The 15,119-nt window shown below is 50.5% G+C and overlaps 1 protein-coding gene across 3 annotated transcripts in view; it reads right to left on the reverse strand.

Annotated features, from left to right (window-relative positions):
• Positions 1 to 3,222: 3,222 nt before the first annotated feature.
• Positions 3,223 to 15,119, reverse strand: part of Dedd2 (death effector domain containing 2) — a 17,917-nt gene continuing 6,020 nt past the window's right edge. Inside the window, exons 4-6 of one of the 3 annotated variants that reach the window (XR_003378183.1) lie at positions 14,398 to 14,541; positions 5,237 to 7,138; positions 3,239 to 3,979 (exon numbers count right to left, since the gene is read on the reverse strand). Coding sequence is in view for 2 of the 3 variants with exons in the window: in XM_026786337.1 (XP_026642138.1) it covers positions 6,747 to 7,138; positions 14,398 to 14,541 (536 nt within the window). In the remaining variant the exon portion in view is untranslated. Of the gene's footprint in view, positions 7,139 to 14,397; positions 14,542 to 15,119 lie in introns of all 3 variants that reach the window. The other 2 variants (XM_026786337.1, XM_005361136.3) reach the window with 2 other exon arrangements.

The following is a 15,119-nucleotide window of genomic DNA, read 5'->3' on the forward strand; positions in this document are numbered from 1 at the left end:
CCCCTCACTGGGAGATTCTAGGCAGGGGCTCTACCACTGAGCCACACCCCAGCCCCTCACTGGGAGATTCTAGGCAGGGGCTCTACCACTGAGCCTTCTTTGCACTTTGTGGTTTGTGTGTATGAGCACACCAGAAGTTGACTTTGGTAGCTCCCTCAATCACTCTTCACCATATTTTTTGAGACAAGGTCTCTCACTAAACCTGGAGCTCACCCATTTGGCTAGACTGCCTAGTAAGAAAACCCCAGCAATCACCCATCTATCTCTACCACCCCCCCCCAGAAGCTGGGATTACAAACAAGTAGCCCACGTTTTCCACGGGTGCTCAGGCCTCCCCATGCTTACACAATGAGCCATTTCACAGACTGAACTACATCCCTGGGCCCTCGCTGTCTGAGGCAAGGTCCTGCCTCACTTCCCGAGCAGCCAGGACTACAGCCTGGCTGCACCCATCTAGCACTGTCTTCTTAGCATCCAATTGAGCTCTCCTTGAAAAGTACCAGTGTGGCCTTAGTGCAAAAAGATCACGTCTTCCAGGTACTTCTCCCACTCTGCGTTCTATCAATGCCTCTGCCTCCCAGGTGCAGGGATTAGAGAGGTGCAAAGAGGTGCGCTACCACCACCCAGCAAATGTTTTTTATTTTATATATATGGGCGTTTTGTCTGTATGTGCACCATGTACTTGCCTGGTTCCTGCATAGGCTGGCCAAGGGTGTCCCCTGAATTGGAGTAACAGTTGTGAAGATGCCTTGTGGGTGCTACCAATAGAATGAGTCCTCTGGGAGAGCAGCCAGTACTGTCAACCACTGAGACCGAAGTCTAGCCCCAAACTCCAGAATATTTGTGTGCGACGCTGGGAACGGAACCCAGAACCTTGAACATGCTAAGCAAGCACTTTATCACTGTGCTACATCCCTAGCCCTAGGAATTTAAATCTGGGACTCAGACAGTCCTGCCTGTCACTTTGTGCTGTCACTCAGACAAGGATCTCACCTGCATGCTTACAAGCTTGTGTAAGGAATAAATGCATGCAAAGCCTTTGGCCCTGTGCCTGGCACATGATGCAGGTACTCAGGAAGAGTCCTTCTGTGTACTGTACACTTCCGGGTAATGACTCAGTTCAAGGTGTGGTCCAGGGAGTGGACTGCTGGGGTGGAGGCTGTCAGCAGGTGCGGTGGGAAGAGGATGTGACCACATGTAACAATAAAACATGTCATCACGGGGCAGGATGCACACTGGGGTGGAGAGAAGGTGGGACGGGGCCTGCCCTTGTCCACCCTACCACAAGGTCCTTACTCAAGAACAAGGAGAAACTAGGCTGGTGAGGTGCCTCAAAGGATAAAGGCTGAGCTCAGCGCCAAGGACCCCCAGACAGGGAGAAAGAAGAACTCACTCCCCAAGTTGTCCTCTGATTTTCACAAGTGTGCCACACACACACACACACACACACACACACACTGTAAATAATTCTAAAAATTAAATAAGCAGAAATTAAACAGGCATAGTGGCACACATATATAAGGAGGTGGAAGAAGGACCAGAAGTTCAAGTTAGTCTAGGCTACATGAGACTGTCTGGAACTACTGCTCCTACCTACTCCCCCAAAAAAGAATTAGCAGAAAGTACCTGGGCACAGTAACACAACTGTAATGCCAGCAATGGGGAAAACCAAAGCAGGCCAGTCTAAACTACATAGCAAACGCTATCTCAAAAGACAGGGAAGGGGGAGGCTAGAGATGGCTCAGCAGCCAGGCAGCTCTTGGCTATCACTGCTGCTCCTATAGAGGACCACAGTCTGGTTTCCAGCAGCTACACAATCCAGCAGTCACAACCTCCTGTGAATCTAATCTAGATCTATGGGAACCAACACCCTCTTCTGGTCACCACGTGCACATGCGCACACACAATCTTAAGTATTTTCTTACAAGAGTGGAAATTAATCACTGGGAGAAGGAAAATAAGTCACAATGATTCACTACTACATACCCAACAGAGAAGCAAATTAAAGTGTCTACAGCAAGACCGTGTGAGGACAGGAAGCAGGGAACTCTCAGTGTTGGTGAGAGTGTATCTGTACATCCACTGTAGGGAAACTTTCTAAAAATAAAATGGCATAGCAGGGAGAAAATAATGTCCCTCGAAGACACTCACTGCAGGGCAGTGGTTCTCAACCTGTGGGCTGTGACCCCCTTTAGGTAGCATATCAGATACTTATATTACAATTCATAACAGTAGTAAAATTAGTTATGACATAACAACATAATTTTATGGTTGGGGGTCAACATAACAGGAGGTCAGAGCATTAGGGAGGTTAAGAACCACTGTTGTAGGGGCTGCAGAGATGGCTCAGCAGTTAAGAGCACTGGCTGCTCTTAGAGAGGACCTGGTTCAATTCCCAGCACCCACATGGTGGCTCACAACCATCTGTAATTCATTCCAGGAGATCCCACACACTCCTCTGACTTCCATAGGCACCAGGCACACACACGATACACATTCAGACATACAGGCAAAACAGTCATACACATAAAAAATAAAAATATTTTAATCTTTTCATGTGTTTGCCTACATATATGTATGTGTACCACATGAGTGCCTGGTATCTACAGAGATCAAAGAGGACATCAGATGACCTGGGACTGGAGTTAAAGACTACTGTGAGTTACCACATGGGTGCTAGAAATCAAACCTGGGTCCTCTGCAAGAGCAGCCAGTATTCTTAATTATAGAACCATTTCTCCCCCTGGGTGGATTACTTAAATAAAAAAATTTGATAGTAAAAAAAGTTACTTAAAGCAAATAAATAATAAAAGTCTGAAGCAGGTAGTTATGTGGTCACAGGCGAAAAATGGAACAAGGAATGCAGGAGCAGATCCCTTAAAGAGGAGGTGGCTCTGGGGACTTCTGCTTTCAGCCCAGTGAGACTGACTTTGGTGCTGTTGAAATCATTCCGTTCACTGGGAGATCCTATCTGGAAGGAGAAGACTAAAAGCAGTAGAGGAAGACATACAGTGTCCTTCTCTGGGCTCTGCATGGACGCATAACAAAACAAACATTAAAACCAAAACAAGTGAATAAACACAAAATGAGAAAACTAATTTAGCTGGACAGTGGGGGTGCACGCTTTTAATCCCAGAACTTGGGAGGCAGAGGCAGGTGTATCTCTGTGAATTTGAGGCCAGCCTGATCTACAGAGCGAGTTCCAGGACAGCCAGGAATACACAGAGAAACCCTGTCTCGAAAAACCAACCAACCAACAAATAAATAAATATAACTTCTGCTTGGTTAAGTCACTGTGTCTATGGCAACCTTAGGATTATAAGATACAGTGGCAGACAGTATCTACTAAACCAGAGCTTATTCACACTCATGGCTAGCAATTCTACCTCAAGTGAGATCCCAGTGGAAAGAAGAATTTGCTCACAAAACAAAAACACAAACACGCACAAGAATGTTCACATCGGCTTCAAATAGGACCATCTCAAAATATCCATCCAGCACATGAATTAATGGTGTATCTACCCAATAGGATACTACATAGCAACCAAGACCCATCAATTTCAGATAAGCACAAATGGAAGAACCTCAGAGTATCAGCGAATAAGTCAGACACACACAAAATATATGAAAAAGTAAAAATACATTGTAGCAGCTGGGTGTGTGGAAGGCAGAGGCAGCTGGAACTGGTAGAACCTCCTGGAGAGATGGTACTGTATTTATTTTTTGACATGGGGTTATAAGATTTTACCTTACTATGTGGTATCATATGTACTTTTCTGAATGTCCTATTTCATGACTCAATGCTTGACCTGAAGATGCTAACAAACAGGCAGTGTCTCTCCTTCACCGTCCTGGGGCTTCTCCAGTTTATGCCAAGTGCTCACTCAGTCATAGCTCTCTGGTCGCTCTGGTCTTTGAGTCATGGAGTCCCCAGTGTGGCTTGTTACCAGAACAGGGGCTCTCAGGGTCTTCAGTCAATCTGGGGACATAAAGGCTTCTTGGAATAGTTGCTGTCAAGGCCCCCACACACTAGACCTACCTTAGTCACCTTATATTGTCATTGCAAGGCCCCATGTCTGTTTGTGACAGTTCTCAACTCCCCACACAGAAAAATGTGGAGGTAGGTGGAATGCACACCAAATGAGGGTGTAGGTGGCTTTTCCCATTTTATGTCTCTTAGCTCCAGTCTCTACATCTCATTCAGGAATGTTCTCTGAGGCCTTGGAAAGGGCTGTTCTGCTCAGCACACACCACACCACACCCCCCACACCCCCTCACACACACACACAGGGACCATTCTGGGGAACTCCTCATTCACAGGCCAGCCCTCAGCTCTGTTCCATGTGGAAGGAGGGGCCATTATCCTCAAGCCCCCACAGGATCCTATCTTGATTCTGGACTTTTGAAGCTCTTGGACTGCCCTCACAGTGCTGGTCAAAGGCACTTCTGGGTGTCAGTCATCTCTAGTACCCAACACTGACAAGCCCCGGAGAGCTCTGTGGAGCATGCACCACCTTGGATGGCTCTGTCAGGCCAGACAATGCCTCAGGCTCGCACCACTACAGGCTTCCGGGAACACACTGCACCTGCGCGGGCTCCTTCCCTCCAACATAGGTTCATTTCTTTCTGGTGCACATGCCAGGCAGAGGTGACCGGGTAAGGTGGGGGTGGAGCTGGAAACCTGCCCAGGCAGAAGCCACAACTTGAGAGTTGAAAGGTCAGAAGAGCTGCCACAAGGCTTGAACAGAGGCGCATCCCGGAAATGAGGTGGGAGCCAGACCTAGGCTAAGGCAGGTGGCAGTTTCCACCTCCAGGTACACATAAAACCCAGAAGGGAGCCTCAAAGCTAAATTGTGGTAAACTGTGTGCCTAACGGTGCTCTGAAGGCAGGGGCAGAAGGATCTCTGAGTTGGAGGTCAGCCTGGTCTACACAGTGTTTCAGGCCAACTAGGGCTACAAGGTAGACCCTGTTCTCAACAAACTAACAAAACAAAGCCGAGGCTCCTCTCAGGTCGGACAGTTAAGAAGGGCTACTTAAGTCAGCCTCCCCTCCCGCATGGGCACCAGCAAATCACAAGGGAACTGGCTGGACTAGCCTCCCTCCGTATCCTGGACAAAACTGAACCGCCAGAGTCCCTGTCCACCAACCAGCAGAGGTCCAGGAAGGAACCTAGACATGGATAAGTGCACTTCTTGGTCCAGAAAAGGGCAGCCCCTGGAATCTGTACCCACTCACCTCCCAACTGTCAAGTCCTCCTCCTTAGGCCCTAGGGATGGAAGACTTGGGTTCTGTGTCAGAAGTTCCATCTCCTGCATCTCCGCCTTCAGAGGAAAGGCGCCGAGTGCTCCCTCAGCAAGCCGTGCTTCAGCTTCAGAAAGATGAGGAGTGGAAAACCCCTGGCTGCCTCTCCTCTCCAGTGTCCCATCTCCAGGGCTCCATCAGCTCCTCTCCCTGAGCAGGCTGAAAATCCTGAGGTCCTCTTTCAGAATTCAGTTCCCAGCTGCCAGTCCAGGCAGCTCACAACTACTGGGAATTTTAGTTCCAGGGATCTGACCTCTCAGGCTTCCATAGGCTATATGTATGTGCACGCACACACCCTGAAAGCGCTGGAGAATTCAGTGGTTAAGATCACTGACTCCTCCTTCAGAGGGCCCCACAGCCTCACAGTGACTCAGGATATCCAACACCTTCTCTGGCCTGCTTGGACACTAGGAACACATCTGGTCACTGGGCATACGTGCAGGCAGAACATCCATATACATAAAATTTAAGAATTCCTCTCTATGAACATACAGAATTCTACAAAGCATGTATGAACAGGGCTGGGAGTCAATGACTCTGAGGCGTTAATTCCTTCTTTGACAGTTAAGGAAAGTGAGGCCCAAGGAACAGAGATCCCTACAGCAGCACCTGGCAAATGAGCCAGCATCTCCTTCAGCCCTAACATGAGGCCACCACATGAAAGACAATCTTTCACCTTGCCCACCAATAAAAAGTACTTAGCCTTGATGCCCACCTATGCCCTTTCCGGGGCAGTTTTATTGGCGCAATTTGCAAAACATCTTCCACCAGCCCCAAGTCTTTGCCTTCCCTTCATGGAGAGAGTGGCTAATTCTGGCCTGAGCTCTGTACACAACACTGACCTCGAACGGCTGTGGCCACAAAACCCACGTGATACTCTGGGTCAAAGAGTCCAAGGGCAAGGCTGTCTCTGCTCCAGGGAGCAGGGGTGAGAGGTGGATGATGTCTGTGTGTACACCACACAGAGCCCTGGCTGGTTACATGAGTGAAGGGGTGAGGTGAGCAAGCCCCATGGGCACCCCAGCTCCAGAGCCCACTGCTGTGGCTGAAGTCCTGATGGGGACAATAAAATCCAAGATCCTGAGAGAGAAGCCCTTAGGCTAAAGTGTGTGGGGCCAGCCAGCATCAGCACAAGCTGAGAGAAACGATGTGCAGGGGGCTTTGGTGACTGTGGCTACACCTCCCTGCTTTAGGGCTCAGCAAACCTGGCACCCAAAGTTGAGGGAATCCACTTGGAGTGGGGGAAAACTGGGAAGGAAGCAGCTGGAAGTGGTTTATGCCTCAAAGCCCACATCCTATAGGAGAGGCAGTCAAGGAACTTGCAGACCTGACGCAGTCCTCAGAGTTGCTAAAGTGATGGTCCTCTGGGGGCAACATAGTCATCTTCCAGGGAAGAAGGTTGCCCCGAGACTTGGAGGTGGGGTCAGTCTTGCCAGCTCCAGGATCAGGAGGCCTCTGTCCCACGCCGTCCCCCTTCCTCCTCCATCAGCAACAGGCGCCGCCGACCAGCCTCGTAGTCAGCCTCGTCCACACTGACCAACAAGCGGACAGCTTCCCGGCCCACGGCTTCCCGCAGGGCCTCAGTCAGAAAGACACCCCGAAGGGCCTGAAGCAGGGCACCACTCAGATAATCACCCCAGAAGGCATCCAGGTAAGAGAGTTCTGAGAATTTGATGTCACAAACGACAGAGCCCAGGTCCCTTGACCGCAGCACTGCAGTGGCTTGTCCGAACACATCCAGCTGTCGGGCCAATGCCTGAGGTCTCCGGGACGCTACGCCCTGCTCCAAGGCTGGCCCATGCTCGCAGTACTCTGCTCGAACCCGGAGCCGGATGTCTGCAGGAGAAGGGGTGGCTCATTAGTGGGCACCACAGTTCTCTTTCCCTCTGCTCTGCCCCCTTCCCAGAGCCATACCACGGATGTCTGGATACCTACTCCTCTCTGGGAGGCCTGGTCTGAGATACTGTACCTGCCTCCAATTTCAACACTTCCTCACTGCTTCCTCAATCACCAAGCAGGTTCCATCCAGTATAACAATGCCTCTCCCTACCAAGGGGTATTTCTTTCCCCAGTTCCTACAATTCTTTGCTCCAGTGAGGTCCACCCAGATGAGGCCTACTCTAGATCCACCCACCAGCTCACTCTCCCACAGCATGTCCAGTTCCCCAGATCCAGCCTGGTTTTCCCAAAGGAACCTGTAGTCTTCTAACTCATTGCAGCAGCGGCATCCCAAGTTCCCCAGATAGCAGCACCCTGAAGGACCTTGTGTCGCTCAGGCACATACCCTGGGTACCGAGCTGGTGCTCAGTGTTTGCAACTGTTTGTGAATGAATCAGTGCATAAGCTGTCAGCCTCACACCACCTCTCACACAGCGAGAGTCCAAGATAAAACAGCCCATCCTCCCAGCAAGCTGCAGGAAGCAAGGAGCCATGGCAAAGCACAGGAGACCAGGCTCTGCTGAAGGTACAGTGCTCTTTCCACAGAAGGTAAGATGACAGAGTAGTAAGCCTAAGGCTGCTAATGGCCACTGGGTCACACCCAGGGAGGACAATGAAGCCCAGACAGGGCCAAAGACAGAGGGAAAGAAACCCCTGAGTTCATTATGTGTCAGGAAGAACCATCAGGATGGGCAGGTACCATCAACAGGAATGGAAGACATTACCATCAGAATCGGTAGGTACCACCATAATCACCAGCAGGTACCACCAAGAGGATTGGTAGGTACCACCACCAGAAATGGAAGACATTACCATCAGGTAATTACAATTACAATCAGGATCAGTAGGTACCACCATAATCAGCAGTAGGTACCACCAAGAGGATCGGTAGGTACTACCATCAGCAGGCACTACCATCAGTTCCTACTTTCACTTAGCCTCTACCTACATCTGCCCAAAGGAGGTAGCAGCTCCGCCCAGAGGACAAAGAGAGGGCAACTAAAGACAATCCATGCTAGCCTGAGTTTGGGTTAGTAACCTCTCCTCTGGAGCATCCATATCCCCGTGGGAGGCTGTTAACAGTGCTGCCTCTTCATACCCAGCACAGTTGTGCAAGATCCAGCTAGGCTTGGGGACCACAGCAGCCAACACTTCTAAAACACTGATAACTGCCAAACATCCTGGACCCCAAGTGCCTAAGTCACGACTCAATTCACAAACAGCCATCTGAGACAGGCCCTATTAGCACCCATTCACAGATTTGGAAGTGGAAGCAAAAAGGAGCAAAGAGACTAGCCCAAGGTCACATGGCCTGGTAGAGCCTCCTAGAACCAGACAGCAGACTTCTCCAAGGATAGAAACCATTGTAGCCAGGAGTTATTAGACCACTGCTGTACCCCTGGGCAAGTCAGAGCCTCTGCAAACACAGGCCCTACCTGGACTAGGGCATCTCTGCCTGGAGAACTGTTTAAGAGTGGGCAGGAAGCAACAAGCCATTGGTGAGGCCAAGGCCACAGCACAGTGGGTACTCCTGAAACCGCAGCAGCCAACTGTGAAATGCCAAGTGACTGACACACACTCTAACCCTGGGGTCAAGGGCCACCTTCAACCCAACGGGAAATCAAAGCCCTGGGAAGATGAGTCGTAACACTTGTGGGCTCCTATCACCTTTCACAGCAGTTCAGAGAGAGTGGAAAGCAGAAGGCAGGTCCCCAGAACCCCAGATAACTTCTTACCACACTCGTTTCCTCCCCCACCCCAAACCCTTCCTCTTTCTGCCTTGAGGGGAACCCCATCCTCTCCACTGGAGACCCAGAGAAGTTGGCCCAGCCTAAGCTCCCAGGACTGCTCTTGGACATGCCCCCATCCCTGATTCCCATTAAAAGCCTCTGACCACTCCTTCCCAACTGAGGGTGGGGACCAGGGAGTGGAGAAACAGAACTTGCCCAAGGCCATGTGGGGCTGAGCAGAGCAGAGGCAGAGGCAGCTGGTAGAGTCCCACAGACCTGAAAATGAGTCCCAGCTCTGCCATACTCTAGCTGGGAGGCCTTGGGCATGTGACCTCACCTCTCTGAGCCTGTTTCCCCATCTGAAAAACACAAACAAACAAGAGGTCCCTGCTGCGTGGTGGTCACACAGATTAGTGAAGCAACTGGAAGAGTGCCTGACTCCGGGGCTTACAGCACACGAAGGCCACAGATTCAGGAACTCTACCCACATGGCTCCTGCCCAGGCCCTCACCTCTCCACGTCAGTCTCCTCCAGCTCTCCCAGCCACTGCTCCATCCTCCCACTCCCTGCCTTCTGGCCACCATGAAATAATCCTCACGCCCTCATAGAACGATCTGCCCTGAACACAGGCATTTACCCAGCAATGCACAGCATAGGCCCCCTTCCAGCCCATCCAGGCCTTCCCTGACCCTTCTCCTCCACAGCACAGTCACTGAAGGAAGTCATCCAGCTACTCCCTCATGCAACAGTACCAGAGGATACTTGTGGAGTCCTAGGCATCCAAGGATGAAAAAGGGTATGCCACAGGTGGGGCAGGCGAACAAGCTGTCCACTGCTGCCCTCCTCCCAGGCCAGGCCAGTCTAATCCTCAGGTACTTTCATTACTGCCCTTTACAGAGGAGGAAATGCTCTACCAGCCCTCTACCAGCCCACAGTCCACCTCTGACCTGGAAACACATCACAGCCCAGGAAGGGAAGGGCAGGAGGCTCCCAGTGAGCTCTGCCTGCCATGGTTCCACCCTGGCTCACCGCACAGGCTTCCCCATTGGCCCTGAGCCAGCATACATGGATGACACTCTAGTGACTCTACTGTGCTCTGCCCAACACTGCGTGCATCGTGTCCCGGAGCCTTCTGATCATCTCCACGGCTTTATAAGGCGATGCTGTGCCTCCTGTCTGTGGATGAGGAAACTGAGGCACAGAGGCTGAGTCACCTAGCTAGATCACTCCAAAATTCTACCTGAGGTGGCCGGCTCCATTCAGAGCCCAAGCTCTTAACTACCCAACCCTGTCTGCTGCCTCTCATACAAGCATATATAAACAAGTAATTAGTAGGCATTCTAAGGTCAGGAGGGAAAATGATAGACAGGGACTTATAATTTAGAAAGACTGGCCGGGCAGTGGTGGCACCTGCCCTTAATCCCAGTACTTGGGAGGCAGAGGCAGGTAGATCTCTGTGAGTTTGAGGCCAACCTGGCCTACAAGAGCTAGTTATACAACAGGCCCCAAAGCTACAGCTAAAGCCTGTCTTGGAAGAAAAAGAAGAAAGGGAAAGGGAAAGGGAATAAGGGGAGGGGAAAGGAAGGGAGGAGAGGGATCTAGAAAACATAATATTGAGTGAGGTAACTCAGACCCAGAAAGACAAATATCATATGTACTCACTCATAAGTGGCTTATAGACATAAAGCAAAGGAAAACAGCCTATAATTCACAATCCCAGAGAATCTAGACAACAATGAGGACTCTAAGAGAGACATACATGGATCTAATCTACATGGGAAGTACAAAGACAAGATCTAAAGTAAACTGGGAGCATGGGGATCATGGGAGAAGGTAGAAGGGAAGGGGAGAGGCAGGGAGGGGAGTGGAGAAAAATATATAGCTCAATAAAAACAGTAAAAAAAAAAATTGGGGCTGGGCAATGGTAGCACACACCTTTGATCCCAGCACTCAGGAGGCAGAGGCGGGCGATCTTTGAGTTCAAGGCCAGCCTGGTCTACAGAGTGAGTTCCAGGACAGGCTCCAAAGCTACACAGAGAAACTCTGTCTCAAGAAAATAAACAACAAACAAACAAACAAAAAAAGTTGGAAGCTGGGCATGGCGCTACAACACACTTGGAGCCAGAGGCAGGAGGGTCAGTTCAAGTCAAATCTTGGCTATATAGCAAGTTCCAAACCAACTTGGGACACATGAGACACTGTGTCAAAAAAAGCTCCCCTCCTGGCAACAAAAGAAAAAAAAAAAAAAAAGAAAAAAAGAAAGGAAAAGCAAAGCAAAGCAGAGCCAGCTCTGACAGCTCATGTCTGTAACCCCAGCACTCAGGAGGCAGAGGCAGGAGGGTCACCAGAAGTTCAAGATCAATCTGGGTTACACAGCAAGCTCCAGGCTAGTCATAGCTACACAGCAAAACCTGCCTGGCCCACTCTCCTCTCTCAGCATCTCCCACCTCTTCATCAAACCCTCATGGCTTCTGCACCACCCCATGACCAACAGGCATGTGCGCATGCAGGCTCCTGATCCAGCTCATCCTCCATGTAGGATGCTTCCTGTCTGAAACCTCTGATTTGGCTTTTCTTCCCACCAGAAAAACAGCTCAAGAGAACAAGGCCCCCTGCAGGCACTCTGTTGCTGCCACCTCCTTCCTTCTGACGTACATTCACACGGGCACTGTGGTGGACACGGGCCCGACTTCAACAGTTGTCTTGACAACCAGAGGTCAGGTGAGTATCATGTCCACTGTCCACTGGACAGCCCTGAGAGGTGTGTAGACTCGGGCCTGTGTCGAAACCCTGGGTCCCAACTACCCTCCTGACACCCACAAGTGCTCAGTAGTTTAGTCTAGTTCTGTCTCAATGGGGGCAGCTAGGCCTCAAATTTTTGGGGTATGTTGGGGCAAGAATGGCCAAGCCCTTCCTTAGTCAGACCCAGAAGGGTTCACTGCCATGTTAAAGGTAAGTCATCCCCATTTTTCAGAAGAAAAAATTGGGGCCCAAGTAGGGAGAACCCAAGCCAGCCCCACCCTCCTTGGTGACTCAGCATCAGCAAGCATTTCATGGTCCTTCAGATTCCAGCCACACCCTGACTAACAACCTCCTGGCCTCGGGGAAGAGACTTGAAGCCTGGATGGTCCTGCTCCCCAGCCCTCAGGGCAATGGCTCCCTAACCTACCCAGCCAGCAGGGTGGCTGTTGTAATTGCCTGACTCCCTGCACTGGGCAGCCACCCCCTCAAGTCAGCACCCCTGTGAGGACACAGGCTGGCTATGCTCTGTGCTCCTGGCACAGGTATCTGCCACCTCATCTCTGAAGTGGAGACAACACCCAGTGTCTAAGAGGCCACACAGTACTGTGCGTGTACTGTGCCCCCTCTGTTTCGTGGACATAGACGGGGAGAGGCAGCCTGGGCCAAGGCCTCCTGCGTATCCTACAGACTCAGAAGAGCACCTCCTCCAGCTTCTATGTCTACCCCAGCCCTGGCCTAAGCATGTCAGCTGCTGTCCATAACCTCCAGCTTCTAGGAATGCCTTCTTAGTGGACTGGATGTTCACTTGACAGCGTCTACTGAGGACTCCTGTCCCTCCATAAGGGTGTCCCTGCAGACCCCCCAGGGCACTTGGCCCATCCCTGGCTTTGTGCCAGCTGAGATCACAGACTACCTTGGTGTAGCTGTGGTTATCCACTTAACACACTACCATATAAGCTCCTAGAGGCCAGGGACTTCCCACCCTGGTCCAACTCTGTGTCCTCAATGCTTTGAACAGCACCTGATAAAGAAGAGATACTCAATAAAAAAAATGATAGGAAAGAAATGGTAAGTAAACCGTTCTGGGGCTCCTGCAACCCCAGAATAAAGTCTAGACCTCCAAGGCCCCACCTGTCTCGACTCACAAAGTCTTTGCTTCCAACAGCAACCTCACTGGATACTGCACAGAGGTCATACAGGGCCTTCCTAGCTCCCCCTCCAGCTCCCTCCAGCTCGTCCTGAAAGCAGTAGCTCTACAGAGACTAGAGGGCCCCCCTTATCCCACTGCCTGTGTCACACCAGCCTGGCTGCTATTTTCTTTACCACGTTAGTGTAGCCTAGGCATTGTATCTGAGTCCTTTTGTGTTCCCAGGTCTATCCAGCCCAGGGAAAGAGGGACCAGAGAGGGCTGTCCTCCCCAAGCCTCACCCCAGAACACAGTGAAATATCTCAAGGGCAAAGACTGATCCCAAGAGCCTAGGATGGAGGAGGTTACATGCCTACAGTACTATCACTGGGGAGGTTGAGGGAGGAAGTTGCCAAGGTAAAGTCCAGATTTGGTACTACATATTTGGTGATATATATATATATATATATATATATATATATATATATGACTACCAGGCAATGGTAAGTTATAACAAAAGCCTATCTCAGCCGGGCGATGGTGGCGCACGCCTTTAATCCCAGCACTCGGGAGGCAGAGGCAGGAGGATCTCTGTGAGTTCGAGACCAGCCTGGTCTACAGAGCTAGTCCCAGGACAGGCTCCAAAGCCACAGAGAAACCCTGTCTCGAAAAACCAAAAACCAAAAAAAAAAAAAAAAGCCTATCTCAACCCAGAGGGGAAAAAAAGAAAGAAAAGAAAAGAAACTAGAAGCATGGACAAAAATCCAAACTCCCGCCCATTCTGTAGTTGCCCAGCCTTCTGCTAGGGCCTGACTGGCTTCCCCACCAGCCCTTGACAGTATCTCCCATTGCCTCAGGAATCCCAGCTCCAATGGACTGCCACTCAGCTGCAAGGTCAGCTTTACAGGGACAGGGCCTCCCCGCTACAAGCCCCAGACACCAAGCCTCACATGCACATGGCCTGTGCTAGGTACTGTTCCAAGTGGATTATCTGCTATCCCGACAGCAGCCCTAGGCAGACCTTCATCATCTTACTGTTCCAGGTGGAATCCTGACTCCCACCCCACTCAGTCACCTGCCCAAGGTCAGGCAGCTTCTTTAAATGCCTGGGCTAAAGCCAAGCACAGTGGTTCACACTTTTAAGCCCAGCACTTGGGAGGCAAAGGCAAGAAGATCTCTGTAAGTTTGAGGCCTGTTTGATCTACAGAGTGAATTCAGGACAGCCAGGGATACATAGTGAGACCCTTCCTCAAAAACCAAAAGCCAAAGCTAAGATGTAACTTGTCAGACTGACCTAGAGTCCTGGCTTTTCTATACCCACCATATCTTTCACTGCTTCAGAAAAGGCTGCATACCTATATCACGTGCGTGCGTGAGTGTGTGTGTGTGAGTGTGTGTGTGATTTGATCCTACATCACACAGCACCAGAGAAGTCAAGAATATCACTGCTCAACAGATGGCCCACCAGTACCACATCCCAGGTCGATGCAGTGTGGCTCACCCTCCAACTCTGTAGTCCACCATGGGCACAAGGACTCTCAAGGCCCATGGATACTTACCACAGGTCACTTTGCCTTCTGATGAGGGCCTGCCCAGCTCCTGGTACTGCTGCTGCACAGGTGCTGGGCCTGTTCTCCGCCGCCTCCTGGCACCACTGCTAGGGTGTCCCCGACTCCGCCGCTGCCTTTTGGTAGGAGGGGAACCTGGAAGACATAGGAGAGCCAGCTCAGGACCAGGAAGAAAGAATGCCAAAATATAGACAGGGCCTGTGAGAGAATAAATGTGTACAGTTTACAACCCCACAAGAGAGGAATCAGAACACGCCTTACATCTGTTACTTTCCTGGGAGACCTGAAAGGACACATTAGAAATAACTGAAACTGGCTGCAGATAGACTCCTTGAAATGCTTTTAGCTTTGCCTTTTGAGTTATGTAACTGTTAAGTCATATACACTTAAAATGAAAAGAAGCAAATAATAAAGTCAAACAAACGGATGAACCTAAGTGCACATAATTGGTGACACCGAATTCTGATGAAGGAATTAGGGCAAGTACCTTAGAACACTGACTACACACTCAGCTGGATCTGACCAAAGCACAACAAGTACAAAGAAAGAGTGACCAGCATTCGAGGCAGAGGCAGACGGATCACTGTGAGTGAGCTCAAGGGCGGCCCGGTCTACAGAGTGAGACCCTCTCAAAACACATGCATGCTTACACACACAAACACAAGCATACACCCATATATTCTCATTCTGTCTCTGTCTCTGTCTCTGTCTCT

This window comes from Microtus ochrogaster, linkage group LG4 (assembly GCF_000317375.1).
Source record: "Microtus ochrogaster isolate Prairie Vole_2 linkage group LG4, MicOch1.0, whole genome shotgun sequence".
NCBI lineage: Eukaryota > Metazoa > Chordata > Mammalia > Rodentia > Cricetidae > Microtus > Microtus ochrogaster.